Consider the following 27,828-nt stretch of genomic DNA (forward strand, 5'->3'; position numbering starts at 1 on the left):
CGGCTCGATGACGTCACAGGGCGTTTCCGCCCCGGCGGAAGCCTAGGGAGCGCATCCCAGGCGAGCGCGGGTCCCGGGTCCTACCCTGCGGAGACTGCTGAGAGCTGAGGGGTAGGAGGCGAGTTCGGGGATCCCTGATCCTCTGTAGGCTCCTAGCGGCGTCTAGCCTTGGAACAGCTGCAAAAGCGGCGGGGCCTGGTGTTCTTCCCTTTCTTCCTTGCCACTCTTGAGCTGGCCCCCAAGATCCAGGGATCGGCAGGAGGTGACAGCTGGAGCTTGAGACCTAGCCGGGAGGCCGACGGGGTGGCTGGGTGCAGGGCCGAGTGGTGACAGCTGCTCTTCCTTCCCGCAGAGACCCGAGCCTTGGCGCTAGGATGGGAAACAGTGCCCTCCGCGCTCATGTGGAAACCGCGCAGAAAACTGGTGTCTTTCAGCTTAAGGACCGTGGGCTGACCGAGGTGAGACTGGGAGGGATCCGACCAAGGGAATTTAAAGGGAGAGGGACGGCGGGCGGTGAAGTTAATAGGTAAGGGATTCTCCGCGCTGAGACCCCCTTTCTTCAGTTCCCCTCAGAGTTGCAGAAGCTGACAAGCAATCTCAGGACCATCGACTTGTCCAACAACAAGATCGAGAGTCTACCGCCTATGATTATAGGGAAGTTCACTCTGCTGAAGAGCCTGTCCTTGAACAACAACAAACTGAGTATGGCTTTTGCGCCTGGGAATTTTGCTAGTTATCAGCTGTTAAGAAGGGTGGTTTTTCTCTTGGAATAGAGTGTGGAGTACGATTATAATGTTATTAAACTGGTTTTCAAATAAATGTATTAGAATCTTACAAAAGAAAAAGAAGGGTGTTTTTTTTTTTCTTACAAGCTGATTTTTGTTGTTATGAAGCTGTTCAGGAGCTCAAGATGCAGAAGAATGTCAGAGTCCTTGAAGCTTTCTATCTCTTGTAATTACATATATAAGCCTCCTCTCCTGGTGTAATGATTGGTAGGAGGTTAATTTGGACTTGAAAGGGACCATCTTTGGGTTGTAATGTAAGCAGAGCTAACTTTGCTGCTAATTTGGAAGGGCGGATGGGATGGGAAGGAGAGGGCCTTCCAAATCCCACAAAATTGCTGTGGGATTGTGCAGTGGCCCCTTCACAAAAGGAGCCTATTATACACATAATGCTTTCCTGAATTTTGATGGCACCCTCACCTTCTGAAGACGATGTTGGTAAAAATGCAATACTTAAAAATGGCACAACATGTGAAATGCCTATGTATATTAACAAGAGGCATAACAGACTGCCATACAGTTTTTATAAACTTCATCAAAGGTGTTTTTCAGCTGTATTGGATTCAGGTTTTTAAATTTTTCTTTGCCAGCTGTCCTTCCTGATGAGTTATGCAATCTGAAAAAACTAGAGACACTAAGCCTAAACAACAATCACTTGAGAGAGCTGCCATCTACTTTTGGGCAACTATCTGCCCTTAAGACCCTGAGCCTCTCTGGGAACCAGCTGAGAGCACTACCATCCCAACTTTGTAACCTACGGCACCTGGATGTAGTGGATCTCTCCAAGAACCAAATTCGGAGCATACCTGACACAGTGCAGGAGCTGCAGGTCATCGAACTCAACCTCAACCAGAACCAGGTCTAGAGCTTAAGGGTTTTTTTTCTACAGCATGTATGTGGGTTTACGGTCTCCTGAATAAACAATTGTTCTCTAAACTGTAATCATGGAGAGGGGTATCAGAGGCTAGAAGAGAGGTATATTCTATGGGCTGGACTAATTACAAAGCCCAAAGTGCCATGAAGTTAGTTGAGACACTGGGTGTGTTTGTTGTGTAGGTGTTTTTTGGAGGGTAGGATAGGTAACATGGTGAGGCAATTTCAAAAGTTAAACCTCTGTTTCACAAACTGTGAGTTCTTCAGATCATCCTCAAATATACCTCTAATCCTCTAGCAAGGAGCTATGTCAGGAAGATAGAGTGGAAAAGAGGCTTAAACTCATATGTTCTCAGAGTTGGACATCAGAGTTCATTCAGTTGTCCTTTTGCTGACATCTTTGTCAAGTGTGTGTCCTGCTTTTGCGGAAAAACCATCAGTGGTAGGATTTTTGGAGATTGTTGGACAGCTTTAATTGCAGTATTTGAAATTTATTTCCATAACTTCAGAAACTCTTTGGTTAACACATATCTGACTGGAGAAACAATCTTTGGTCTAGACATAAGGCACAAATGATGAAACACTGATCATAGTGAGACTGGGTGGTCTTTAGTTTTTCTAGTGTCTATGCTTCTAGATCTGCAGAGTCCATTACAGTAGCCACTAGCCACATGGCCATTAAAATTCATTTAAATTAGACTTAAAAATTCAGTTCCTCGGTTGCACTAGCCATATTTCAAGTATGGCTCAATACAGCCATAGGTGGCTAGTGGCTACCATATTGGACAGCACAGATATAGAACATTCCACTAGTTGCAATAAGTTTTATTGGACAAAACTGTTCTAGAATGTCCTGACCTTACATTGTGATGAAATTCAGTCAGTCTTGAATGAGATTGGCTTTATCTTTTCCTTAAAGTGGATATTCTTGTATGTTCTTGAGCTTTTTGGAAAAAAATTCTGAATATTTGGGGAAAAATATTGGAAAAAACTTGTTAAGCAAATTGAGCACTTGCTCCACATTCACCTATGCTGCCTTAAATCAATGGTTCTCAGGTTTTAGTGTGCATCAAAATAACCTGGAGAGCTGGTTAAGAGATCACTGGGCTCCACACTCATTGTTTCTGATTTTGTAGGTCTGGGGTAGGGTCTGAGAATTTGCAGTTTTAACAAGGTCCCAGGTGATGGTCTGAGATGATACCAGGCATAGTAAATATAACTAGGTGGCTTGGAGCATTTAAAGGGCAGAAGAGCTGAATGAATCAAAAATAACTGCTTGGTATTGAGCTCAAGAGCCTAAAAGAAGAGTGGTGCTATTGGGAATGGGCATGCTGAGTGGGTTATGATGGTGAAACATCCAATGTGTTTTACTAAAAATCAGAGACATAGGAGTGGAATAGAGGTGGGCAGAAATGAATGTAGATAGATAGCTTAAAAGAAGTGATAGCTTTAAGAATGAATGAGGGCTTCCCTGGTGGCGCAGTGGTTGAGAGTCCGCCTGCCGATGCAGGGGACACGGGTTCGTGCCCGCGTCCGGGAAGATCCCACATGCCGCAGAGCGGCTGGGCCCATGAGCCATGGCCGCTGAGCCTGCGCGTCCAGAGCCTGTGCTCCGCAACAGGAGAGGCCACAACAGTGAGAGGCCCGCGTACCGCAAAAAAGAAAAAAAAAAAGAGAATGAATGAGCTTTCTAGGAGAAAGTTTAGAAAGATTGAATATTAAGTATTAGGGACTGCTGCTTGAAAAATGTCCATACAATCAAGAAGGGAAGCCAAAAATCAGGAATAATTCAAAAGATAGGAAGAAAAACACAGCACTTAGGTACAAGAAGTGGGAGTTTCAAGAAAGGGATAGCACAGTCAAATGCAACAGGGAATGAGGGCAACGAATCCTTGACTTTGGCAGTAAAGTGGTTGGCATCTATGTACATGTAAAAGATTGGCAGTAATTGTACCAAAATGTTTACAGTGATGGATTACAGGTAACTTTTTTCTCTAACCTCGTATGATTCTCAAATTTTCTATAATGAACAGTGCTTTTATTATCAGAAAAATCTGTTTCCAAAAAGCCACTGGTGACCTTCAAAAAAGATTTGTTTTTTTTCCCCAAAAAAGTGTAGTAGTAACAGAAGCTGGATAACACAAGAGGCTTCTGGAGTGAGTGGGTAGTGAGAAAATGGAGGTGGTAGAAGAAAGAACTAGGACAAATAGTCAAGTAAAGATTTTTTAATTTAGTAAAAAATAATCATTACAGTGCTTATACATTTTCCTATTATCCCTTTTATAAATTGTTCAATAGATAGCTCAGATCTCAGTGAAGATATCTTGCTGTCCTCGCCTTAAAGTTCTTCGTTTGGAGGAGAATTGTCTTGAGCTCAGTATGCTTCCACAGAGCATCCTCAGTGATTCCCAGATCTGTCTGCTTGCTGTAGAAGGCAACCTTTTTGAAATAAAGAAACTTCGAGAACTGGAAGGCTATGATAAGGTATGTATTAGTGTACTTCTGAATTTCTAATCACTGCTCCAGAGAAGAGAAAGGTGAAGTAACTCACACGAGTGTTTCTAGGTACGGGACGTATGTATAATACATTTATGTCAATAAGGATTTGTTCTCCATTTTGGAGGTGGGTTCTGAGAATCAGCCAAATGGTATTGTGCCAAGATGATATTTTTCTCTAGAGAGCTTATTGTAAAGCATCTTTTTCTTTTGATAGGTGTCCTATTAAGATATAAAGGAAAGAAAAAAACACCCCACAAAACCATGTGCTTTAAATTTGCATCTAGAATAGGTAGATTTTGTAGGAAATGAAGGACCATAAAAACATAAAGGATGGGCTTCCCTGGTGGTGCAGTGGTTGAGAGTCCACCTGCCGATGCAGGGGACACGGGTTCGTGCCCCAGTCCGGGAAGATCCCACATGCCGCGGAACGGCTGGGCCCGTGAGCCATGGCCGCTGGGCCTGCGCGTCCAGAGCCTGTGCTCTGCAACAGGAGAGGCCACAACAGTGAGAGGCCCGCGTACCGGGAAAAAAAAAAAAAATCATGAAATCCTAAATAACCAATAAGTTAGTTATTTGCTCAGGGAAAAATAACACATGTATTCTTTCATGATTTTCAGTACATGGAGAGGTTCACAGCCACCAAGAAGAAGTTTGCATGATGTTCTCCAGGAGCATGTGAACCATACAGGACACTGACTTGGAACCTGTTGCAATCTGGCTGAATGAAAGGCTCCTGTTGTTGTCAAGGATATCTGCAGTGAGGAGATGATATTCCAGGAGGTTATATTTCACTCAATGATCTTTTTCCTTTCCAGGGCTCATCTCAAATAAGCTAAAGGGAATCAAACACAGGAAGACGCTTCCATTTTGAGTCATGGATAGGGCAAAGGACAATGTTGATCTTTGAAACCATCATTTGTTGGGCTTTGAGAAACCCAGTAGCTAGTTGCTATGTATACAGTGAGGGGATGCTGCCTGGTACCAGAATAGCTCCACACAACAGCTTGAAATTTCATGTGTCTCAATGTGCGAGCTTTCAGAAAATCATTTGCCATTCCACCCTGTGTTGACACTTCATATTTTTATGAAATTCAAATAATTCATGAGAGGCTGCTATGGTTAATCTAAGGATTTATTATTTTACTCCAGTCCATTAGTTCAATTGCAATGTTTATACTTGGAATTTAGGATGTACATAAAGGTATGACTCTTGATTAAAAGTGTACTTTGTCAGAGAAGCAACAACACAACACTAAGAGGTGTTCCCAAGGCTGCAGTAGCAATTTTTTTTTTTTTTTACTATTGCAGGTGCCTTATTGATAGAGGGCTCTGAAGAGCTAAAACTGTATGCAAAACTTTTAAGATACAAGGGTTTTAATAATCAAGATTTTCCTGAAGCTTTGTTAGAAACAGTCTCTTATTTCTGGTCATCTTTTTGTATTTAGAACTCTAATAATCAAATTACCTATCAAAAAGCTACTGTTACAGTATTTTACAACAACTTATGTTTATCAAATTTATTCTCTGAATGAGAGAATATACTAAAGATTTTTTAATAACTATGGCTGGAAGAAAGGTTAATCCTTTAAAGTAAGACGACAGGGGAACTTTAACCTGTAAATGGCCCTTTGTTTGAAAGTAAACTGATAAGAAATGTTTTATGTTCTTGTTCGGGTTGCAAGAGTACTGAAATGCCTTCATGTGACTTATAAACATTTTGTGGTACTGGAAACCATGCTTATTAAGAGAAACTGAAGCTATAAAAGTAGATTTTTTCAGACTGTTACTGGCATGAACATTTAGAAAGCTACAACTCTGCTGTTTTCTGATGTTTTGTCTTAGCCAAGGGGCTGTCATTTACCATGTACTGTTAGTTCTCATTTTACAAACCTAGTTTAACCATTACGTCAAGAGATCACAAGAGCCTAGTGTTTATATGAGGAAAGTCTCTCTGACCTTAAATCTGGTCTAGGGGTTCTCTTTTTCCCATGTTATTCTGTTTCTCAACTGGGGAGGGATGGGGGTGCCAGTTTACATTACCAATTGAATTTTGTTTTTTATAAACTTTGTTTAATGCTTAATCTTATTGATCTACTGAACATTTCTCTATTTTATCAGTACTTATCTAATAAATCAGAACTTATAAATTAAATAACTTAAATGTCCCAAGACATTTATTAATGGGAGTTTTAAAAGTCCCTACCCTTATGAGAATCCCGTTTTGATGGCTAACTTTCACAACTTGGACCCAGCCTTGTTTCCAGATACCCTCTCTTCACTCTCATTCACTTGCCCAGTCTTACCAGGTTATTCTGCTCCTTAAACCCACAGTACAACATCTGTCTCCTTTAACTGTCTTTACATTGTTTGTTCAGTCAGAATGCCCTCTCTTACTAACACGCTCCTTTTCTAAGTCTAAGCCCCTTCCTGAGAAGTCTAAGCCGAATTAACTGCTCCATCTGTTACGGCAGCATTTCTCACATTCTGTATTCATCTGCCTCTTGCTAGACTGAGCTACTTGAGGGCAGGGATTAAGTAAAGTAATATGCCCAAAGATATAGTACACAAGTATTTAGACTTAAATATGAGCTAATAAAGTGGGTTGACTTGAGGTCTGGAGACTGAGATTCTAAATCACCTACCTTCTTTTAGAGCTTGGTTAGAAGTCAGTGTAGTATACTGAGTAAGAACATGGGCCTTGGAGTCAGAAAGATCCTGATTTGAATCCAAAGTCTATCATTTACTAGCTTTATGAATTTGAGCAACTTACTCTCATCCATAATATGGGGAAACACCTCCTACCTCTCATGTATGTTATGAGGATTTGGTGAAAAGATACATAAAAGCACTTAGAATGGTGCCTATGACAGAGTAAGCGCTCAATAAATGGTGCTATTTATTTTACCTGTAAAACATTAAAATAGAATTTAGCAAGTTGTACAGAAATGGAAGGCTTGGAGCAAACTCTACATTAGGATGAAAAACAAATGAGTAGAGAATAAGGAACCTGAATATCAACCTGAAAACTATAAGTATGCTTAGGAATGTAACTGGGATAACTTAGGATTTTAGTAAGGGAGTAACCTAAAGAATAGCGTTTTAAAGAAACTAATTCTAAGAGCAATTGAGTATAGGATGTCTGGGAAGTAGAAGTTTAAGTTAAGGGGAGATTCCTAATCCATACATGACATGAAAAGATCTAGAGTTGAAATGTGGTAAACAAAGGATGGATTAAAACTGTGAAAGAAGAAAAAAACAGGCACAACTATAGGGGATAAAGATCACTGTCATTATAAGACCAGAAACCTGAAGAGGGAGCTTATTGTTAAAAAAAAAATTAAGTTCAGTGGAGAATAATATTTAACTCCTTAATTATAGGTCAGTTTTATGCTCAAGGTCACAAAACTAGTAAATGATTGAACCAAAACTTGAACACAGTTGGTCAGACTCCAGAGCTTGTGCTAACCACCTCAGTCACTACCTTTCAAAAGTAATAGAAACAAGTTTCCAGACAGTGTCACAGGAGAAGACTTTTAAGTCAACAGCTTCTATTTCTAGTGTATTATGAGCCTAAGTTCTAGGTCCTCATTCCTCTTTTCTCAGTAGCAGAAGCTTTGAAAAAATATGTAACCTGGGATCCATGGATGGGCTTTCAAGACCCATTTATGCATGATTCACGTGTGTGTGTTTGTGTGTCTGTTTCTCTGGAGAGATAGGCTGTGTTGTCTTTCATCAAATTCGCGAAGAGATCCTTGACCCAAAAAGAGCTCCACTCTAGAGAGAATAGCAGCTATCATTTAATAAGCTCTTACGTTTGCTGGGCACTGCTCTAAGTGCTTTACATGCATTACCACATTAAGTCTTCGCAGCAACTCTATGAGGTAGGAATCATTAATCCCACTTTACGCACAAGGAAACAGGCACAGAAATGGTTTTATAGTCACTCAGCCAGCAAGTGGCAGAGCTAGAGTGTAAATCCAGACAATATGGTGCCTTAGCTCACACTTCTAACCAATTATACTGTTGGAACAGCATACTGGTATGTTTAGAACTATTTCCTTCAGCCACAATAGTGTTAAAAAAATTTTTTTAACGCTTTTAGGAAGGATATTTAAGTATAGAACAGCCCCCAGTGTTTTATACCTTCTTATTATACACACACATTTACTACCACCTGCCAAACTACTCCTTTCTGGCATGTGGCATTTCTATTACTGAAGGCCTAATTAAATCTCACTATAAATATTTTCCTTTTCAGCCTTTGAAAGTTCCCATGTTAACTCTATCTCCTCCAGTAAGTGCGTTGCAGTTTTCACTCATAAACGCTTTCAGTCGCTAGTGTATTATAAGCTCAAATGAATAAAACAACTAGTAATGATTAAAATGAACCTCATGACAAATCATAGCAATGAAAAGTCCTATATTTCCAATGAAAATGGGAAAGGTGCTAATAAAGTCAGGTGTTTGTTGGAGTGCCTTTTGATTTATGGATCTTTGCTCTATTCAGTTTGTCAAATAAAAGCTGACAAAATTATTGCTTTCCACCCCCCAAAAAGTACTCACAGAAGCACATCACTTATTTGAAAAAACAGTTCCATTAGTTAGTTACAAAATTTAATTGTAAGGATCAAACAGTGGTTATTGGTCAAACCAATCGACATTAATAGCTTTGAAGTGTGCAGAAGCTAGTTTTTAAATAAAGGTGACAAATACCAATCAGATTCTTATAACACTGTTCAGGATCTAAGCAAATGTGATTCTGGAAGTTGAATCCAAAAGCTAAGAGAATCATAGTGCAATCATCAATAAGTAAACCAAAGACATAATTTTCTAAATCATTTTTAAACAGAATAAATTCTAGTTTTTAAAAAAAGTTTAAAGCTACATAAAACTCAAAGCAATCTAACTAATTTTCTACCTGAGATCAAACAAGTTTCTTTTTTCCTATCTAAACAATTCTTGGCATTGAGGTAAATCTGAATTCACGTGATATACTTTGTCAAACTTTTTCCAAAAAATTTTAAGCCCTGCTGTAGAGAGAAATTCTCATAATATATATACATATTTACATATTTTTTCTTCAAAGACTAATGACATTTATGAGGTGAATAGGCCTGTAATGGGACCATGATACTATTAATAATATGAAAATAAAAAGCCATTCATTTATACCATGTTGTTCCTATATGGTGCAATATGAAATGGGATCATAGAATCTATGTACATAGATGAACCACCAAGAGTTCAGAAATTAAGCTCACTTTAAGAAAACTCACTCTGTTTTTTGAAGCAGAGGTTGCAAAGTTGTGATGTATAACAAAAATATTGTGTATACAGGCTCCAAAACAAGCATTGGCCTAAACTGGCAAAAAACTGCAACTTAAACAGAAATTAAACCCAACTAGATCTTCACTGTGGTTATGCAAACTTTTGGCTTTAGGGTCTGCAGGTTTTACTGAGGTAACAACCTCTTATCTCTTGCCTCTCCTCCTGTGCCTGCCCCCTACTGCCCCCAGCCTTTTACATGGCTGTCTTTGGCAATGCTTCCAAAGTTCCAAAGCAGAAGAACTTGCTAAGTAAATGGAGAGAATGAAAAATAACATTATATATGATGTATGAAAACCAACCTAAGAGTATGGACTGAGAAAGAAAGTACTAGAAGGAAAACTAAGCCGCAGTCTACCCTCAAGGGAAAAAGAGAAAATAAAAGAATAGGGGGGCTGTTACTCCTAGATCTTCTTCCACATCATCTCCCGATTAGAAGAGTGTGGAACCAAAATTTCAAACTCTGGAAAGGTAATGACTTTGAAGGAGGAGCTAGGGAAGTGAATAAATGATAAAGAAGTAGAGCAGTAGCTTTAGCTGTCAATGAGTTTCCTTGCTCTGGCATTGGCATTGTCAATACGATCTTTGTTGGTGTCAGCCTGGAAAAAAGAAAAATATACCAGCATTACTTCACAAGGTAAGCTGCTCTAATAAACGTTAAATTTCATGTACTTAGAGTAACTGACACATTGAGAAAATTCAGGAAATAGTCCAAGCCACATTACAAAACTCATTTTGGGCAAGAAGTGACAGAATATCAAATTCATTTGGAAAAACCTGGGTGTATAAACATGACAAAGATATAACAGAAGAAGTTGCCAGTATTTCATGAGTTCTATAACATTTTTTTTTCATAGTTTAACATGTCTGAAACTAGGATGCATCTTATAATCAATGGCATGTAGATGCAGTGAAAATATAATGCTCTTCTCTGCTATAGATCTGGACCTTGCGGGAGTCCCCTGAACTGAATCATAGAATCTCATCTGGAGCTAGCCTAGATCTCACCCAGAGACTGAAATAACCTACCCCAAGATCTGTGGAACAGATGTATCACCATCCATATCAATATGTAAGTTAAAATGATGGGTAATATGTAGTCTAAACCCACATAACAGCATTGAAAACATCTTATGAACCATTATTTGCCTCAATGAAATCCATCATAAGTGATTAAACAGAAAGCCAAGCTGAAAAACTTACCCCAACCTTTAAAGTATACTGAGATTTTAATGAAGTAACAATAAATAAGAACAGCTTTTAGATGTGACACCACCAAACACAACACAATTTCAGTATATTTTATATCATATGAAGTAAAAAATAGCAACCACACTTTTTTGTTACTCTTGTTTTTGTGTGTCCCCCCCATGAGAACCATTCTGCAGAACTGATTTTTACCTACTGACTCATGAGATGAAGATTCAGGAACTTACTAATTTGTTATTAGTTAACAAAATAAAATTCCAAAAGCTAACTCGCTCTTTCAGGGGGGAAAAAAAAAAAAACCCGACAGCTCACAGAAAGGTTAGAGGAGATTGTGAGCTTCATGTGTGAAATTTTAAATAAAACCACTTCGTCCCAAGGTCTTGGTTTCTAAATGAACCAGTTGAGTAAGAGACAGGAGGACTTGACTATTGTTTTTCAATGTGTTAGAACTCATCAAAACTGCAAGGCCTGTGAGGACAGGATCTTATCTCTGTTGTTCTCCCCCAGAGCATCTAGCACAGATGTCTATTAATAAACACTATACCGGATGTCCCATTTTCCTGTGGCACTAAAAAGCTCTTACCTTTTCTGTGATCCGTTCTATTTGTCGATTTTGAGCCTCAATCTCATTGCCTATGTCCAGGGCCATGTTTTTTAGATTTCCTAGGATACTGCCCACTTGAGTCAGGTTCTCTTCCATTTCATCTTCCCTGGCATCATTTGTTATACTATCACAAAAAGATAGTTAATTCAGTACTTTGGGGTGAATTAGAAATGGAGTGAGTCTGGATTTAGTTTTTATAAAAATAAGTAACCAAAATGACCTCAGCAAGTGTTAGACCCAACAGATGCAGGTTACCATTCTTGGGAAACATTCCATAGTAAAAATGGAAAGACTAATCCAAGAGAGCACAACATCTTAAAGCCATTTAAGATTAAGAAATAACTTTAGGATAGTGGTTTTTCAAAGTGTAATTCCCAGCATAACCTGAGAACTTGTTAGACATGAAAATATGCTAATTCTCACACTCCACTCCAGATCTCCTCAATCAGAGACTGGAAGGGACCCCAGCGATCTGTGTTTTAATAAACCTCCCAGGTGATTCTGATGCATGCTTAGGTCTAAAGAACTACTGCTCTAAAATAAGGGTTGCAAAATCCTGGCCCAAAGCCAAATCTGGCCTGCCTTCTGAATTTATAAATAAGATTTTATTTGAACACAGCCATGCTCATTTGTTTATATATTGTTTATGGCTGCTTTTATCCTACAACAGAGTTGAGCAGTTGAGTAGTTGTGACTGAGACGGTATGGCCTGTAAAGTCTGAAATATTTACTATCTGACCTTTTACAGATATCCTTATAGGGATTTGGTCGACTCCTACTCTAGATGATACATTTTAAAACACATCTTCTTATTTACAGAAGTAAAACATGATTACTTGAATAATTTGGAAAGTACTTTACAAAGAAAAGTTAATCCATCCTTGAATGTCAACAATCCCAGTCACCATTTTGTCAGAAGGCAAATATTAATGTCAGAAGGCTGGTGGTCCAGTGGTTAAGCCTCCCCGCTTCCACTGCAGGAGGCACGGGTTCGATCCCTGGTCGGGGAACTAAGATCCCACACACCCCCACATGCTGTGTGGCCAAAAAAAAATTTTTTAAAAATCCAAAAAAAAAAAAAGGAATAAATGCTATTTCTAATTAATAAGTTGGGGTTCATGCATAATTACACCCAGTCTCCAGAGAGAGCCATTCATTTAGGAAAATAAAAAAATATCGGGAAGAGCTGGCATACCGTTTAATGTATCCGCCGCTGGCTGCTCCTGTGGTTGCTTGCTGAGGCTGACCATTTGTCACTCGGCCTGGCTGCTTAGATACTACATTGCTAGGAGAGTTGTCTCCACCATCTCTCCATGTTGCCTTATAGACTTTACTAGACTCAAAGTTCTTTGTCCTATATAAGAGTCAGGAGTGTAGAGAGATACCAAAAAGCAGGAGAGGGAGAAATGACATTATTAGTGCTTGTTACCTTAGGGATGCCCTAGCACCCTTAGAATAAAAGCTACATGCAGCTAGATCTAGATTATCTACACTATGCTCCATCACAATCTGGCATAGGAAAAAGATGAACTGTGTAAGCCCACTGACATTAAAAACATTTTTTTAAAGGTTAAACTACTTCCACCAAATCTTCACTGAGCAGTTAGCAAGTACCAAAATGTAATTATTTGATTTTTCAGGTTCTCCTAGCCTCTGACACTCTCTAGAAAAGAGGTTAATGGACACTAGGAAAAAAATTCCTTAGGAAAGGTGCTCTGGGATGCCTTAATGGTTCCTTGGAAGCATCTCAGATGTTGATGAAGGATGGAAGAGAAAGAAGGCTGAGTGGGCAGTACTTAGACCTCAGTTGCTCACTTACTTAAACTGTAGTAGTTTCAGCTGATCTGTTTTTTAAAGTTAGAATTGTGCATTAAATTTTTTAAAAAAGGTTTCTTTGGGGGTGGTGGTGATGTGATGAATTGGGAGATTGGGATTGACATATATACTCTAATATGTATAAAATGGATAACTAATAAGAACCTGCTGTATAAATAAATAAAATTTTTAAAAAATTATAAAAAAAATTTTTTTTAAGAAAGGTTTCTTAAGAAACAAACATTATGAAGGAAAGGCAATGAATGAGTTCCTTGGCTACAATGGTACCAGTTACAAATCCTTTGGTTTAGGACTTTTTCATTTAAGAGTTTACTGTTACACCTTAAAAAAAAAAAAAGATCCTAAATCCAAGCCTCTTAAAAATAGAAGCATATGTTTAGATTAACTGACATAGCTAAAAATCAGCCAAAGCCAGAATTTTACCATGGGATTTACTATTTGAACTGGTATAAATGGCAAGAAAAAGAACCTAGTAAAATGACTTTTAAGTGGCTATTACAAAAAACACAAATAAAACTTTTTCTTACTGATTATTTGGCTAGGTAAAGTTTCCACTCACACAATTTTAGTTTTTGCTTTTCTATAAACAAAAACAAAGTAGTATATGGCTATAACATTGGTTTCTGATTTATTCCACATGATACATTAATGAGGAAGTTTTGAAATCGCAAAAGCAAAGGAGAGATTTTAGGAAAGCAGTGGCTCCTTTCTTAATAGGATCCTGTGAGGATTCATGTTTGGCAAACCTAGAATTGGATCTTAGACCTTAATCATCAATGCCACAGAAAGGGTACTATATGTTTAATAAATCAATCTATTTAGTTATTAATAAGCCATGTTAAATCCTTCCTGGAACAAGGTGGGATACACATTATTTAGTACTACTTTTTTCTTTTTGGTTGCATCGGGTCTCAGTTGCGACACACAGGATCTTCGTTGAGGCATGCGGGAGCTTTCCTTGCAGTGCGCGGGCTTCTCTCTAGTTGTGGCGTGCAGGTTTTCTCTTCTCTAGTTGTGGAGCGCAGGCTCCAGGGCACGTGGGCTCTGTAGTTGTGGCGCTCAGGTTCCAGAGTGTGTGGGCTCTGTAGTTTGCAGCATGCGGGTTCTCTAGTTGAGGCACACGAGCTCAGTAGTTGTGATGTGCACTTAATTGCCCCGTGGCATGTGGAATCTTAGTTCCCTGACCAGGGATCGAACCCGCATCCCCTGCATTGGAAGGCAGATTCTTTACCACTGGACCACCAGGGAAGTCCCTGATATACACATTATTTAAATGAATATTTATAAATAATTTCTGTTTAGTAAAAAACCCATTTACGTGTATTCTTTGTTAATAAGATGGGTCTCGGGCAAAATTCTGAAGCAGAGTAATAGCAACCAAGCAAAATAAACAACATATAAGTTTATCAGAAAGTTAACCAGAAATATTAATAGAAGTAATATAAGTGAGGCTTTTATCAGGATGTTAGACTGTAAAACAGGTCAAAGATTGAAGGCTGGAATTCTAATGTCACTAAATAATAAGACACTGTGCTTCTGAGAGTCTTAGCACAGAAGCACTGGGTTGGGACAGACTTGTGAGCTCTTGGTCTAGTAAGGGATATACACATGCTCCAACCACCTCAACCTTAAGAAATAATATTTGAAATTCCTTCAACTTCTGAGAATTCTTCCTTCAATTAGATATAAGGGGCATAAGATGCAAACGAATTGTCTTAACATGATATTGTGAATGAGGTTCAATTAAAGTATAGTTTATAAATAAAGAATCAGGCTGGTTATCAAACCCTTCTCCCTTTAAGAGGACTGGATCTTTGATGTTCTTCCAATATCAAGGGGAAAAGGTACAAAAAGCTGACTTGAATTGTCACATTTATTTTCAAATGGATTGGGGAAAAAAATCTCTGCACTACTTTTTCATGCAGTTTTGACATGCTCTGCATGTTTATAAAGCAGTGATTTTTATATGCTGTTGATTTCATATCTTCATCCTTGTGATAGTTCCATGTCTCTTTCAGCACCTCTACTCCAGGTAATAATGCCTTCTGCTTGCTCAAGGTCCTGCCACATGCTGTTACCCTGGAGCTTCTCCCACTGAGTTGTAAAACCCTTAAAGACACCTGTTTTTAAGGGCATTGTCAGATAGCTGAGTATCTAATAAAAACAACAATGGTTTTAATCTAATTTGTCTTCCTTCAAAGGGTCTTAAGTACTTTAAAAGGTAGTATTTCCTAAACTTGACTGAGCACCAAAGTGACCTGGATGATTCTGAATACACAGATGTGTATTTCAGGCTACATTCTGAAAATTCTACTTCAATTTTTGTCAGATGGAGCCTGGGAATCTTCTGTTGTAACTAGGATTTTATTTAAATTCAATAGATCATTTAGCTGCCCAACCAGGGAAGAGAAACAGTGTTCTAAGAGACTTCTAATCTGTTGTAGAAGGAATATTTTAGATTACTATGGTAGTACACCTTAGTATTACTATATATTGGGACACTGAGGAATTAATCTGGAGGAAGCGAACGTATACACAAGGTTTTTTTTTTTAAGCCACAAGATTTAGAGTAAATTGACTTGAATCCCAATCCTAGACCTGTCATTCAGTAGCTACAGAACCTTATGCAAACTTCCATCTTTGAGCATCTTTTCCTTATATGTAAAACTAAGATGATAACAGTACTTAATAAGTCACAGAGCTGTTGATAATAGATGTAAAATTGTTCTGTAAAGCATTAGACAATTTTTTTTTTCCAGTATGCGGGCCTCTCACTGCTGTGGCCTCTCCCATTGCGGAACACAGGCTCCAGATGCGCAGGCTCAGCAGCCATGGCTCACGGGCCCAGCCGCTCCACGGCATGTGGGATCTTCCTGGACTGGGGCACGAACCCGTGTCCCCTGCATCGGCAGGCGGACTCTCAACCACTGCGCCACCAGGGAAGCCCAGACAAATATTTTTGTTCTTTGGTTTCAACTCAACCTGATCCTTAGTTAAAAGTTCATGTCTTTAATTGCACAGATTACCAATTGGCATGTTTATTCTTATAGCCCATTAACATTCCCTAGCTTTGAGATCTACAAGCAGCTGAATATAGTTGGAATATAGCTATATAAAAAGACATCTAGGCCAGGGTTGTTTCTGGTCTACAGTAAGAAAGAAATGGTTCTGATTTGCAACAGAACTCTTCTGCATAACAAAATTAACAGCCCCTCTGGGAAGAAATTAGATTTCATAATAAAATGCTTAAGCAAATTTGTGGCAGATTTTAATGCAATTAAGAACTCCATCTAGAAAGTTAGATTTACCCCGACTGTCAGTTTTGAAGAGTTTAATAATCTTTAACTACTAAATTTTTTCAGATAAATATCACATTCAAAAATGGCATGTTTGAAATAAGAATTTGAAATATCCCTTAAGAAGCTGCTATAAATATAGAAAACAAGTATCAGGATATGAACACAGTAACTTTAACAATTTCTTTTTTGAGTTTTGGTTGTCAACATTAGTACTAACTGAATAAAATAGCAAAAAGAAAGCCCAAGCTGGGGGGCGGAGGTGGGGGAGAGAGGTGATCAGGTTATAGGAAAGAAGAAAAAGAAGGGCAAGAAACAAAGGGTAGAAATCAAACAATTTTCTAACATTTAACCATGGTATTCATAGTCCCCATAAAGATCCAAAATTAAAGAGTCAAACATTATAATAAACAGTAGGCTGACTAGAGGGTTAACTTCCATAAAAAAATTAAGATTAGTTAGCTCTGCATTAATTCAATATAAAACCACAGCAAGCTAACACATGACATAATAGGTATTATGGAACAGATGATAATATATATAAAGAGGGTAAACCCTTATTTAAAAAAAGGAGATAACTAGATATGGCAACATTTTAAATTTATATCCCACCTTGTTCCAAATGGCATTTAAGATGACTTACATTGGCAGTTAATTCCTCAATTTGGTAGTGGCCTAAATCATGGGGAATCCAAAATCATTAGAAGCAATACTTCAAGAGAGGAAATATTGATTCTGGAACCAGAAAGGAGTAGGAAAACTTAACAGAAGAAAGGAAGCTGAAATCAAAGTCTATGTATTTAGCCTGAATTCCCTTACCTTTGATCAGAACTAGAATGCAGCAATTCTCTACAAAGATCAACCTATTTAAAACTTCTTAGGAAACTTTAGGTGTGTTTTTACTTTTATAATCTTAAGTGTTTTTTAGTAAAAACTTAGTATCAGAGCCATTAGTCAAAGGGTGGTATTATAAATTAAGATCCTTTCATCAATCCATCTTCTGGCAGACAGCACTCATCAAGAACAAATTCACTTTACATTACACACCACAGCACAGCTTTTAAAAGTCTCTACCATTCACAATATCCATGCACATGCACAGAAAAGCCATTTGAAGCATCACCTTTAGATAGCAGGTTAACAGCCCAAATTGCGCCACAAGACTGCATCTTAAAGTTCCCTTTGATCAGTTACTGAGCTCAGCTTCTGATGTTAAATCTTCATTTTTAGTAAGCGTATTAGAAAGGAAGAGATTAGGTGAGAGAATGAAATGCAGAAAACAGTGAATCCCAATCAAACAGAACAGAAACAGGTTTAGTTTTCAAAGCATAATGCATTTAAATTCCTGCCTAGTTTCATAGAAACAACCAACATCTGAGAATCTAGATAAAAAGAAAAACATGAAAACTATTTAAACCAGAGCATACTTCGTTTTTCCTAAGAATGTCTGAATGATGATATTCTGTCCTAAAATTATGAAAATTAACATGAAGAGAAGGCAAATACTTTGTATCTCCAGTGAGTAGGATGGAGGAAGCACTCAAATATTGACTAAAATACAGTAATTCAATATTTATTTTAACTAATCAGAGTTGAATATTTACATTTTAATATGACATAAGATTCAATAGTATAAAACCTGTAGTACCAATTTTCAACTTCTCTAGTAAGTGGTCCAGAAATACCAACGTATCTTCAAACTATGTGCCAATATGTTTGACATTTTAAGCACAGAATGAAGAGAGGCAGGTTAAGACAGAGGAATACTTTGTCTGACAATGGTTAAACTGGGACATCAGGCAGTTTACTATTCTGAGACTTCCCATTTTAAACCTGCCTCTTTTTAAACTCGTTAATTAGAATTACAACTTATCAAAGTTACTGACAAAGGGACTTCCCTTGAGGTCCAGTGGTTAGGACTCGGCGCTTTCACTGCCAGGGGCCTGCGTTCGATCTCTGGTAGGGAACTAAGATCCCGCAAGCAGTGTGACACGGCCAAAACAACAAAACAAAAAAACCCCAAACTTACTGACAAAGATATAGGATTTTTAATAAGGATTTGTTCTATTTTGCTTTTAGGATTCAAATAGTAGCAAGCTAAAAGAATGACATTTATTCACAATTTTAAAGTTTAATCCTGGTAGTCTGTTTTCAAATTCTAGTAGTCCTTTAAAAAGAATTAGCTAAAATTAAAATTCACTTCTAATATAGGGTTCTGTTAAGTGAAGCTATTTCCATGTCTTATTAGAAAAAGATCTACTGATATGGCTTTAATGAATACTACTAAAAAAAGAAATCTCAAAGAACAAATCTACTCAAGACATTTTCTATATAGTAATACATCTAACAAAAGCAACAGCAAAAAGGTTCATTCTTTTCTTGCCAGTCAAGCAATGTAGCATACAGTTAAAAACTAGGGCTCAAAAAAAAAAAAAAAAACTAGGGCGCTGCCTGGTTTTGAATCTCAGCTCTTCCACTTGTTAGTGTAGCCTCCTTATGCCTCTGTTTCCCCATATGTAAAATGGTGATAATAAGAGGAACTATCTCACATTAAGGGTATTGTAAGGATTAAATTTAAAGTGCTCAGGATAGTAAGAGCCTAAATTAATATACAGGCTCACAACTCTCATGCAAACCTTTGGATGTGAGACATTTTGAGCAGTACCACACAATCATATACATCAATATTTCTGCAGTGAAACAGATTAACATTTATGCTAAGTGTAATAAAGACTATTAAATAGCTTCAGTTCAGGTTACATCTCGTAGCCTAATTAATAAGTTGTGGCACTACATTCCGAAAAAAACAAACCTTTGGCTTTCAGAGTTTTTTAGATTTCTAAATGGCAGATAAGAGACTGTGGACCTGAGTTGTTGTTACTAGTACCAGAATTAGTACTAGCTTTATACAGAAGACTAAGATACCGTCTCTGCCTTTCAGAAGCTCATGTTATGGCTATTTATATGATAAGCCTAACTGAAACACAGATTAGCAGATTAAGCTTAGAAAGATCACGCCCCTGGCAGGAGTGAAAATAGATAAAGCTGAGGACAAGAGATACCACAGAGGGCAAGGACTCAATGGTGTAAAGGAGAGATGGATGGAAGGGAGGCAATTAAAATCGGAATATTTAAAGTGAAACACTACTCTCTCCTCTTCAGAGAACAAGTGTTCTGTTATAGGAGCCCCTTGATTCCAACTGTTAAGAAGTGCTTTCTTCTCTTGACCCACTAGGAAAGGGCTCTGCTGAGGTTAGAGGCTGACGACGGACTGCTTCAGGACCATACTCTACCTTCTCTCTCAGACTGTCCAAGAAAATCCTGCCTATGCTTGTCTGGGTACACAAAGAAAAATAAAATTAATACTTATGTAGCTCCATTTCCCACTTTTTATGATATCAGACCACCTTATTCCCTGCTCTTCCTACTCATCAGAGATAATTTGCTCTAGGTTCTAGGGAGGACTTCCTCTTCCTTGCTCTTCTCTTAATACGTATCTCAATGAAGTTCATTTACTTTTTCCCCTCTTCCAAGAGGGTACATAGAACATAGGAGAAAAGTGCAAGTAAGTTTGCAAAACATAGTTAAAAAAAGAGTTTAGATTAAAAAAAATCTGTGCATTTCTAACTTGTTTGCTGAAAGTAATCTGCTAAACCCTGATTCGCAGGTCATAGTTATTAAAATATGCACTTTTGGAGAGTCAACCAAGGTCTAAACAGGTCAATAGACTTGTCTTTCTTAGCTTCTTATGCCCAAAACAAACACTAAAGTTGACCAACAAGCAATTTAACTCTATTTTCTCCAGTAGAAATGGCACAGAGAATGCTGTCACATGAAACACTTATCTGAAAGCATGACAGAGCAAAACCTCCTCCATTCCTAACTCCTTTGAGGAGTAAACAAATGCTGAGAGTCTGTAAACCTTCGTATCTCATTTTTGGTTTACCACACCAGCTGAGACAACTGGATGGAAGCAGTAATGCTTACAAAGCTCTTTAAAAATGAATACTCTCAGCAGAAAGGATAGTCACTCAATCTCCAGACAACGTCATTTCAGCCAAAGGTAAAGTTCAAAGTTGCTTTGTTAATGACTCCTCATCTTTGTCTGAATACATGTACTTTTGTCAACACCATGGAGTTTGTATTATCCAAGATTAAGTAGAGAATTTAAATGTTAATAATAAAGTCACTAAAAAGAATGAATTCCTTTCTGTCAAGTATAATCTCATACACTATACACAAATAATTTGAAGACTTTTCATCTCCTAGTTTACTAGAGGCCTCAAATCTTCAGAGTCTTCTTTAATGTTTCCTTCTTCATGTTTGATATATAATCAGTTGATTTAACATGAATTTTTTTGACTTACATTTTTCTCTCTAATCTTGATGATAAAGTTATACCCCACAGGCCTAGTTTACAAAAGGTTCCTAACTAGTTTCTTGGTGTGCAGTTATATACTCCACTCCAATCAATCAACCCCTTAGGCTGGCATTCAAAGTTCCTCTATTGCCCACTTATGTATTATTTTCCACTTCTCATCTATATGAATCATGTAGTACAGTTAAGTCAAGCTCCTCTATAATCTTTATTTAAATTAAATCTTCCACAGGAAATGTCTTCCCACTTCTTTCATGTCCATCCAGATCTTTCTAGTCATTCAGAGCCCAACTCAAGTCCTAGCTCTCCTATAAGATGGTCTCCAAACCAACCTTTATCAGTTCTATACCTTTAGCCTCAGTTGATATCACATGATCTAGCCCTAGATTTATATAGTTCTTACTTTTTGCTATTCTCTCTCATATAGCCAACCACATGGTAAGTCTTTTGAAGCCAGGATCCAAGTCCTTTATTCCCTTGAACATCCCTCATGTGCCTACCACAGAACATATATTTTATTAATTCTCCTTATCTGAAGGGAAAAGACACTAATTCTATCCTGCTCTGTATTACCCAGATGTATATTTCCTAACCTTTTCTTGTATTATTAAAAAATGAAGTTGGGACTTGATCGAAAGATTGATCAAATTTAAGCGATGGTTTGCAGTGAACATGCCCATTTATACAAAAAGTTTGATCTGACTGAAGGAGAAACAGCTTCACTTGATCTAACAAAGTTCCTTATTTAGGCCCTGTCGTACTTATTGGGAAGTGGGGAGGGGTGTGCTCTCACTTTAGATTTATTTGAAAAAGGTCTTGATTTATCAACTCACCTATTACAGGGGCATACACAAAGGCCACAGCACTTGTTTAGTTCTGTTAAAGTCTTCTCTGCTTCTCTCATGTCTTTGTTTATTTGGTCCATGCCTTCTTCTACGCGTTTTAGTTGTTCTAAGAATAAGTTGTGGAAGTTACATTTTGTGTTACATTCTCGGTGCCAACCAGAAAACGCCATTATGATGGAACAGCAAAAACTTTAACCTCGAATCCACCAATAACCCATCACAGTGACTGTATCAGGGCCAGATGGTATTATAGACTGTCCAGAATGAAAATAGTCTTTCACATACTGATCCTGGGGCACCTAGCCTCTGACTGTGGAAAGATTTGTTCTAAAGAAATTTGTATAATAGGAGCATGTGAGGATTGGTTTAGACATCACTTCTGCAACTAAATTAAGTGTACTGTGACTAGACCAGATCCCCAGCATTTCTATTATTGGATAGGCTCAAAACCTGAAGGCTGTCATAAGATTAATAAAAACTAGACCAGATTGCTCAGGGCCAAATCAAACAGAATGTTTCCAAGCCTGCCTGAATCTGACCTATTTAAGGACTTAACTTGATTTCTGAAAATGATGCAAAAATATCATAATGTCTAGTTCATGTACGACCAATACACACAATAAGCCCTGCTACATAATAAATACTTGGTATACAATGGGGTATTGTGGCCCCCACCTCAAATAGGCAACAAACATGATATAATTCAAATCAGCAGAAAAGAAGTAAAATGTCACTCTTATCTTACAAAGGGAAGGTACTCCCAAAGGCTTAATTAATTTTATACACGGCTGATTTGAAAAGGCTTTCTGACATCCTAAATCAAATCAAGAATTTCTGCCAATGACTGCAACTCACCCCCTTGTTCATCCAGCGTAGTGATAGTCTTGATTCCTGCATCCTGAGACTAAAAGAAGGGAAAAATGCTGAGAGCACAGCAAAATAAAAACAAAACAGAAACAGAACCTACAAAGTCTGAAAAACAGCAAGAGAGAATCATTAGAAACTTAAGTTTCTCAGAGGACTAGAGCTACAGAGGAAACTAATCTCCCCAAACCAACACACTTTAACATATTAACCCCCCAAAATAAGTCGCAGACTCATGGTGAATTGTCTTCCTTGTCATATTCCAATACTATCAATTAGAAAAACAAAAAAGGCCCATTACTGCATGGTTTGACAATTTCAGCAATTGCTGGTTTCAAATAATAAAGCTTATTGATACAATACCCTTCTGATTCTTAACAGTAATTCCAGCCTGTGCTATCAGAACCCCTTCTATACAGTTACTATACTTAACTTGATGATTAAACACCTTCTTACCTCAATGGCTAAACCCAGGATTCTCCTTGTACTTTCCAGAGACTAGGAAAAAACACAGAGTTTCAGCATTCTACAACAATTCCCCCCCCCGCCGCCCAAAATCTGAACACAGGCCATATTCATAATGCTACTCTATTTTTAAAGATTGCCAGCCCATTCACCTCTCCCTTTAAAACAAAAAGAGAAAGCTTATTACTATAATTTTGGTTACTTTCTTCCTACCAGATGGTCCTTAAGAGAAAATTTGGAAGGTGAAGTTAATGGGATTTATAAAAAATTTAATGTAAGCAGAAATCTAGGTATATTACACAGATATTAGAAAATTCTGTTAAAATTAAATGTCAGAATTCCTCAAATCTAGAGTATCTTTGTTGTAAGTAACTGTTCAGTAATGACTAAAAAAAAAACAAAAAAACCATACAAATTGTTTTCACTTATTTAGCTTTTTGATGAGTTGAAAAAATAAGGAGCTAGTAATGGTGCTCTAGAGCAAATGCATTCTTTGATATAAAGAGACTAGGAAGAAGCCAAAATGGTCTTCTAAGAAGGTCCTCTCATCCTTCCACTGTGAAAACTGAAAGAGAATTATTACTTATTCCAAGTAAAACCTTTACCTCATCAGTAACCTGGTTAGCCCTCAGCTGAATTTCTTCTGCTGACAGATTATCCATGATGAATTAAAACTTGATAGGTGGAGAAACTGAAATGTGGATATTCTGTAAGAATAAGGACACAAAAAACAAGTTTGTTTGAGCAAAGAGTATATATTTATGGAATTTAGGGTACTTGGAAAACACGGTAAAATAGCCTATCTTTATCCCTATCTATTTATCTGTCTATCTATCTATCTACCTATCTATCTATATTTCAGGTGAAGAAATTAAGGCTGAGAGATGGTAAGGAAATGCTTAAATGCTAGTTATTACCAGAGGTGAAACTAAAACTCAGGTTTCAGGACTTCCAGTGAAGCACTGTTTCTAATAGGAAAGTGGTCCTTCTACTTTGAGAAGGAAGGCATTACTAGAAGACAAGCTTCAAGAAACTATTAAAATGAATTCCTGGTTGTACAATGTTCTTTGTACATTGTCTGAATATGGAAAAGCGATAAGGTGAAGAAGTTGAAGTTAGGTAGTGTTCCATTAGTAAAGTAACAAATTCAAAGTCCTGTGCCTGCAAAGCACAGGAAACATTCTAAAAATGTGCCAGTTGTCCAGGCTACTCATTGGAAAAAATGAAATACTTTCATTCTTAACAAGAAAAGGATAATGCTGATACAGAGAGCTCAGAAAAGACCTAGTTTTTATTAAGAGTAGACTCTCCCTGGGCTTCCCTGGTGGCGCAGTGGTTGAGAGTCTGCCTGCCGATGCAGGGGACACGGGTCCGGGACACGGGTCCGTGCCCCCGTCCGGGAGGATCCCACATGCCGTGGAGCGGCTGGGCCCGTGAGCCATGGCCGCTGAGCCTGCGCGTCCGGAGCCTGTGCTCGGCAACGGGAGAGGCCACAGCAGTGAGAGGCCCGCACCGCAAAAAAAAAAAAAAAAAAAAAAAAAGAGTAGACTCTCCCTTTCCAATTACTGTATGGTTTGTTATTTTAGTGAAGTCCCTAAGAAACTGTACAATTATTCTTCTATACTTAGTAACTTAGTAACTCATAGTAACTCAGGAAGTGATCTCACAGACATTCAAACTGAAACACAAAACTTTTAATAGGTGAAGATTCCAAGAGTCCTGCTCTCTAATATTAACAGCGATACACTGTTGTATAGTATTCTTCTTTGAGCAGTCATGTGGAGTAATAAGCACTGTGTGACTTACCTAGGTTGTTTTCTTTTTATTACATTTGCTAGCTTTGTTATTAAAAATTTGAAAACCAATTTTACCAAAGCCCTTTGTCAATGACACATATAAAAGTGTGGTTCACATTCTGGATTTATCCCCAGGGGACATGTGGCAATGTCTGGAGAATTTTTTGATTGCCAGGAGTTGGGGGGGGTGGTAAGGAGGAGTAATGTTACTGGCATCTAGTTGGTAGAGGCCAGAGATACTGCTAAACCTCCTATAATGCTCCTTGGGACAGTCCCACAACAAGAATTATCTGGCCCAAAATGTCAAAGTGCTCAGGTTGAGAAATCCTGCCATGGAGTACACTCACTGACGAGCAGGGAACTTTGTTAACGTCTTAGTACTGAACACTTGGAGGGAAAGGATTTTATTATATCTTTGTACCTCTAACACCTAACAGGATCTGACAGTTTGTACCCCAGTAAATGTGTGCTGAATGAACAAATAAGTAGAAAAACAAGATGTACGCTCATTTAAGTGGATCTTAGAAACAAAGCTACATGTAATAGTAGCACAAAGCCTTCAAATAAACACTAGAACCACAAACCAAAAATTGCCATTACATGTGTATGATTTAGAATGGCCTGCTGGTCACATACAGATATTTTTAGTCACATCCATAGCTAACCAACACTTTTATTAGAATCATCTAAACAAAAAGCGACAATATCCCATTCCTAAGACAGGAAGGCATTACATTTAGAGCCTTGTTTATAATTCTACTGTCATTGCTAACCATTTCAGGATTTAATTAAGATTTTGAGCCTTGATTAAAGACATTAATGCTCATAAAACTACTGTTATTAAAATTATTAAATTGCCAAAATTTGCAAATTTAATCTCATAGCTTGTATGCCATAGTAGGACTGTGGCTCTGCCAAAAGGTTCATATACTAAGATACATAATCAAGATATAAAGGCCTCTCTTAAATTAAGAACTGATCATTCATTAGATATAAGCATAAACAGAACCACATGCTTTATTACCTTGCTAATTGTTTATGAGACTTTAGCTTTAATCACACATATGATTATGCTACAGTTTCTCTTCTGTCAGTCTTTCATAGTTGTAATTATAAAAAGAAAAGGAAGTTGCTTTGTACCCTCCCACCGTTTTTGTATGCTTTTCCTTTCTATAATATCCCCATCTGCCTGCCCAGGCAGTCTTGTGCTTTCCCACACAAGGTTCCTTTCAAAGCCTGTCCTTCCTAGGCGGTACGCTCCAAAGTTATCTGTCCCTCTCACGTGAAACTCCTAAATGCCCCACAGAGCAGAAAGTGTTAAGAAAAGCAATACACACTAATCAGTTAGTATCTGGAAATGACATCCCAATTAGGTTTTCCGATATAGTATACTATGGGTAGGAAGATATTTTGGGAGTAAGGAAGCTCAGATCTCTCAAACTGTATAATTTTGTAATTCTACTCCTAGAAGTGATTCTTGCCAATTACAAGTCAATATTTGTTATTCTCCTAGTAAATATGAGCAAAACTCCATGTAGGTTCAAAGAGAGGCTTGAATGTAAAACTGACCTCTGTCAAACTTAAAGATTCCAAGAGTCCTTGCCTTTAATTATCAAAAAGGCAGATTAAAAAAAAAAGGCAGATATAGCTGGGAAGCAGATGTGAAGAGTCACTCCTGGCATAGCAGTGGTGCCATGTTTTAGGACACACCTTTTAAGTGAACTCAAAGTGCTGCCTAGTACTTCTTTTTTTCCCTCCCTGAGCAGATGACACACAAACAAGAAACAGACTTCTGTAAAGTTCTCACGTGTTTGGCATGCTGATATCAGGACAGAGCTGCCTAAGACTTCTCTACTCTGGATTTTTGAGGATGTTGAGCACATTATTATAGTAAATGGGAGTAAGTGAGACAAAGCAGAATTGTAAGGGGAAGGCCAAAGAGAGACAAAGAATAATACTCCCTAGGCTATTTTAGCCTTTACTAAACTGCTCAGAAGTGTCAGGCAGGGTGCAAGCTAGAACTAGCTATATAGCTTTACTCGTATTTATTATCTCCAGAAGTTTTTCTCATGCAGTCAGGAAAGCCTATCCAGAATGGTAGAGTAAAGAGAATTAGAGAAGGGGAAGGGAAGGAAAAATGAAACATCACTTGACACAAAGATTCCATTAAACTTACTTTTCTTAGGTATAACCCAATAGATTAAATATCTGTGTCATTTTCCCAGTGCTCCTGGGAACTTACGCTACATGTGTGCCTTTGAGATGAAAATGCAAGATTTTTCTCATTGCCTTTACATCCTATTTCCCTTACTATGGTTCATTTGGGCTTACTAGCAGACTCCTAGTTATCTTTCTTAATTTCTTTTCTATTATAAACCTTGGGGGGAGAGGGGAGGAAGAAATGCTCACTGAGCATGTACTATGTATCATATAACCATCTAAGTTATTTATATATGTCATTATGTCTGTTATACCACTTTATAGGTGGGGAAACTAAGGCTCAGTTTAAGTAAGTAATTTGCCCAAGGTGACTGAGTAAAGAGCAGATTTATTATTCAAGGCTGGATCAACTCTGAAACCAAGGCTAGCTCATGGTCTGGTAAATAGTCTTACTGTTGGATGTACCACCCCTTAATAAGATATGAGAACTGTTGAATATAAGAATATAGGCTAAGCACTCTACCTGATGGCTCATTTCAAAATTTCAGATACCTTCTATAGTAATACCATGAAATCTTATCTCTTCCACAGACTCAAAGATGGTTTAACTGAAGGAAGAACTAGAAAGACCAGAGTAATCATGGCTTTCATCTGTTTTATAATAATTTAGAACCTGAAAAATATCTACATTAATTTAGAAAATGAAAATAATACTACTGGGAAGAAGAATACAAAGTAAAAAGGACTCAGAACTTAATCAACAGGAGATCCACATGTCTTCATTGATAAAAATGGAGGGATACTCAGGAAGTAATGAAGAAATAGCACTTTAAATCACTGATTCCTGAAAAGACCAATATAAGAATGATTTTATAAAGTATTAACTCAGTTTATAC

The 27,828-nt window shown here is 37.8% G+C and overlaps 2 protein-coding genes across 7 annotated transcripts in view; one reads left to right on the forward strand and one right to left on the reverse strand.

The window, feature by feature from the left end:
- Positions 1 to 12: 12 nt before the first annotated feature.
- LRRC57 (leucine rich repeat containing 57) lies at positions 13 to 27,702 on the forward strand. 6 transcript variants are annotated; one of them, XM_032622406.1, is made up of 9 exons: positions 82 to 111; positions 353 to 458; positions 564 to 702; positions 1,373 to 1,641; positions 3,954 to 4,139; positions 4,772 to 4,934; positions 10,420 to 10,551; positions 20,230 to 20,487; positions 27,524 to 27,702. In XM_032622406.1, the coding sequence occupies exons 2-6, from the start codon at positions 375 to 377 to the stop codon at positions 4,811 to 4,813; spliced, it is 720 nt and encodes a 239-aa protein (XP_032478297.1). In that variant the 5' UTR covers positions 82 to 111; positions 353 to 374; the 3' UTR covers positions 4,814 to 4,934; positions 10,420 to 10,551; positions 20,230 to 20,487; positions 27,524 to 27,702. The 6 variants fall into 6 exon arrangements, with proteins under 6 accessions (XP_032478302.1, XP_032478300.1, XP_032478301.1 ...); XM_032622404.1 differs by lacking the exon at positions 27,524 to 27,702 and having other exon boundaries at positions 20,230 to 21,622; XM_032622405.1 differs by lacking the exon at positions 27,524 to 27,702 and having other exon boundaries at positions 20,233 to 21,622.
- SNAP23 (synaptosome associated protein 23) overlaps positions 8,638 to 27,828 on the reverse strand; it is a 33,293-nt gene continuing 14,102 nt past the window's right edge. The window contains exons 2-8 of the mRNA XM_032622412.1: positions 23,582 to 23,683; positions 22,968 to 23,009; positions 22,503 to 22,551; positions 21,636 to 21,753; positions 12,488 to 12,646; positions 11,272 to 11,416; positions 8,638 to 10,078 (exon numbers count right to left, since the gene is read on the reverse strand). Of these exons, the coding sequence (XP_032478303.1) occupies positions 10,013 to 10,078; positions 11,272 to 11,416; positions 12,488 to 12,646; positions 21,636 to 21,753; positions 22,503 to 22,551; positions 22,968 to 23,009; positions 23,582 to 23,638 (636 nt within the window). The 5' untranslated portion in view covers positions 23,639 to 23,683 and the 3' untranslated portion in view covers positions 8,638 to 10,012. The remainder of the gene's footprint in view (positions 10,079 to 11,271; positions 11,417 to 12,487; positions 12,647 to 21,635; positions 21,754 to 22,502; positions 22,552 to 22,967; positions 23,010 to 23,581; positions 23,684 to 27,828) is intronic.

This window comes from Phocoena sinus, chromosome 2, assembly GCF_008692025.1.
Source record: "Phocoena sinus isolate mPhoSin1 chromosome 2, mPhoSin1.pri, whole genome shotgun sequence".
In the NCBI taxonomy this organism is placed as follows: Eukaryota; Metazoa; Chordata; class Mammalia; order Artiodactyla; family Phocoenidae; genus Phocoena; species Phocoena sinus.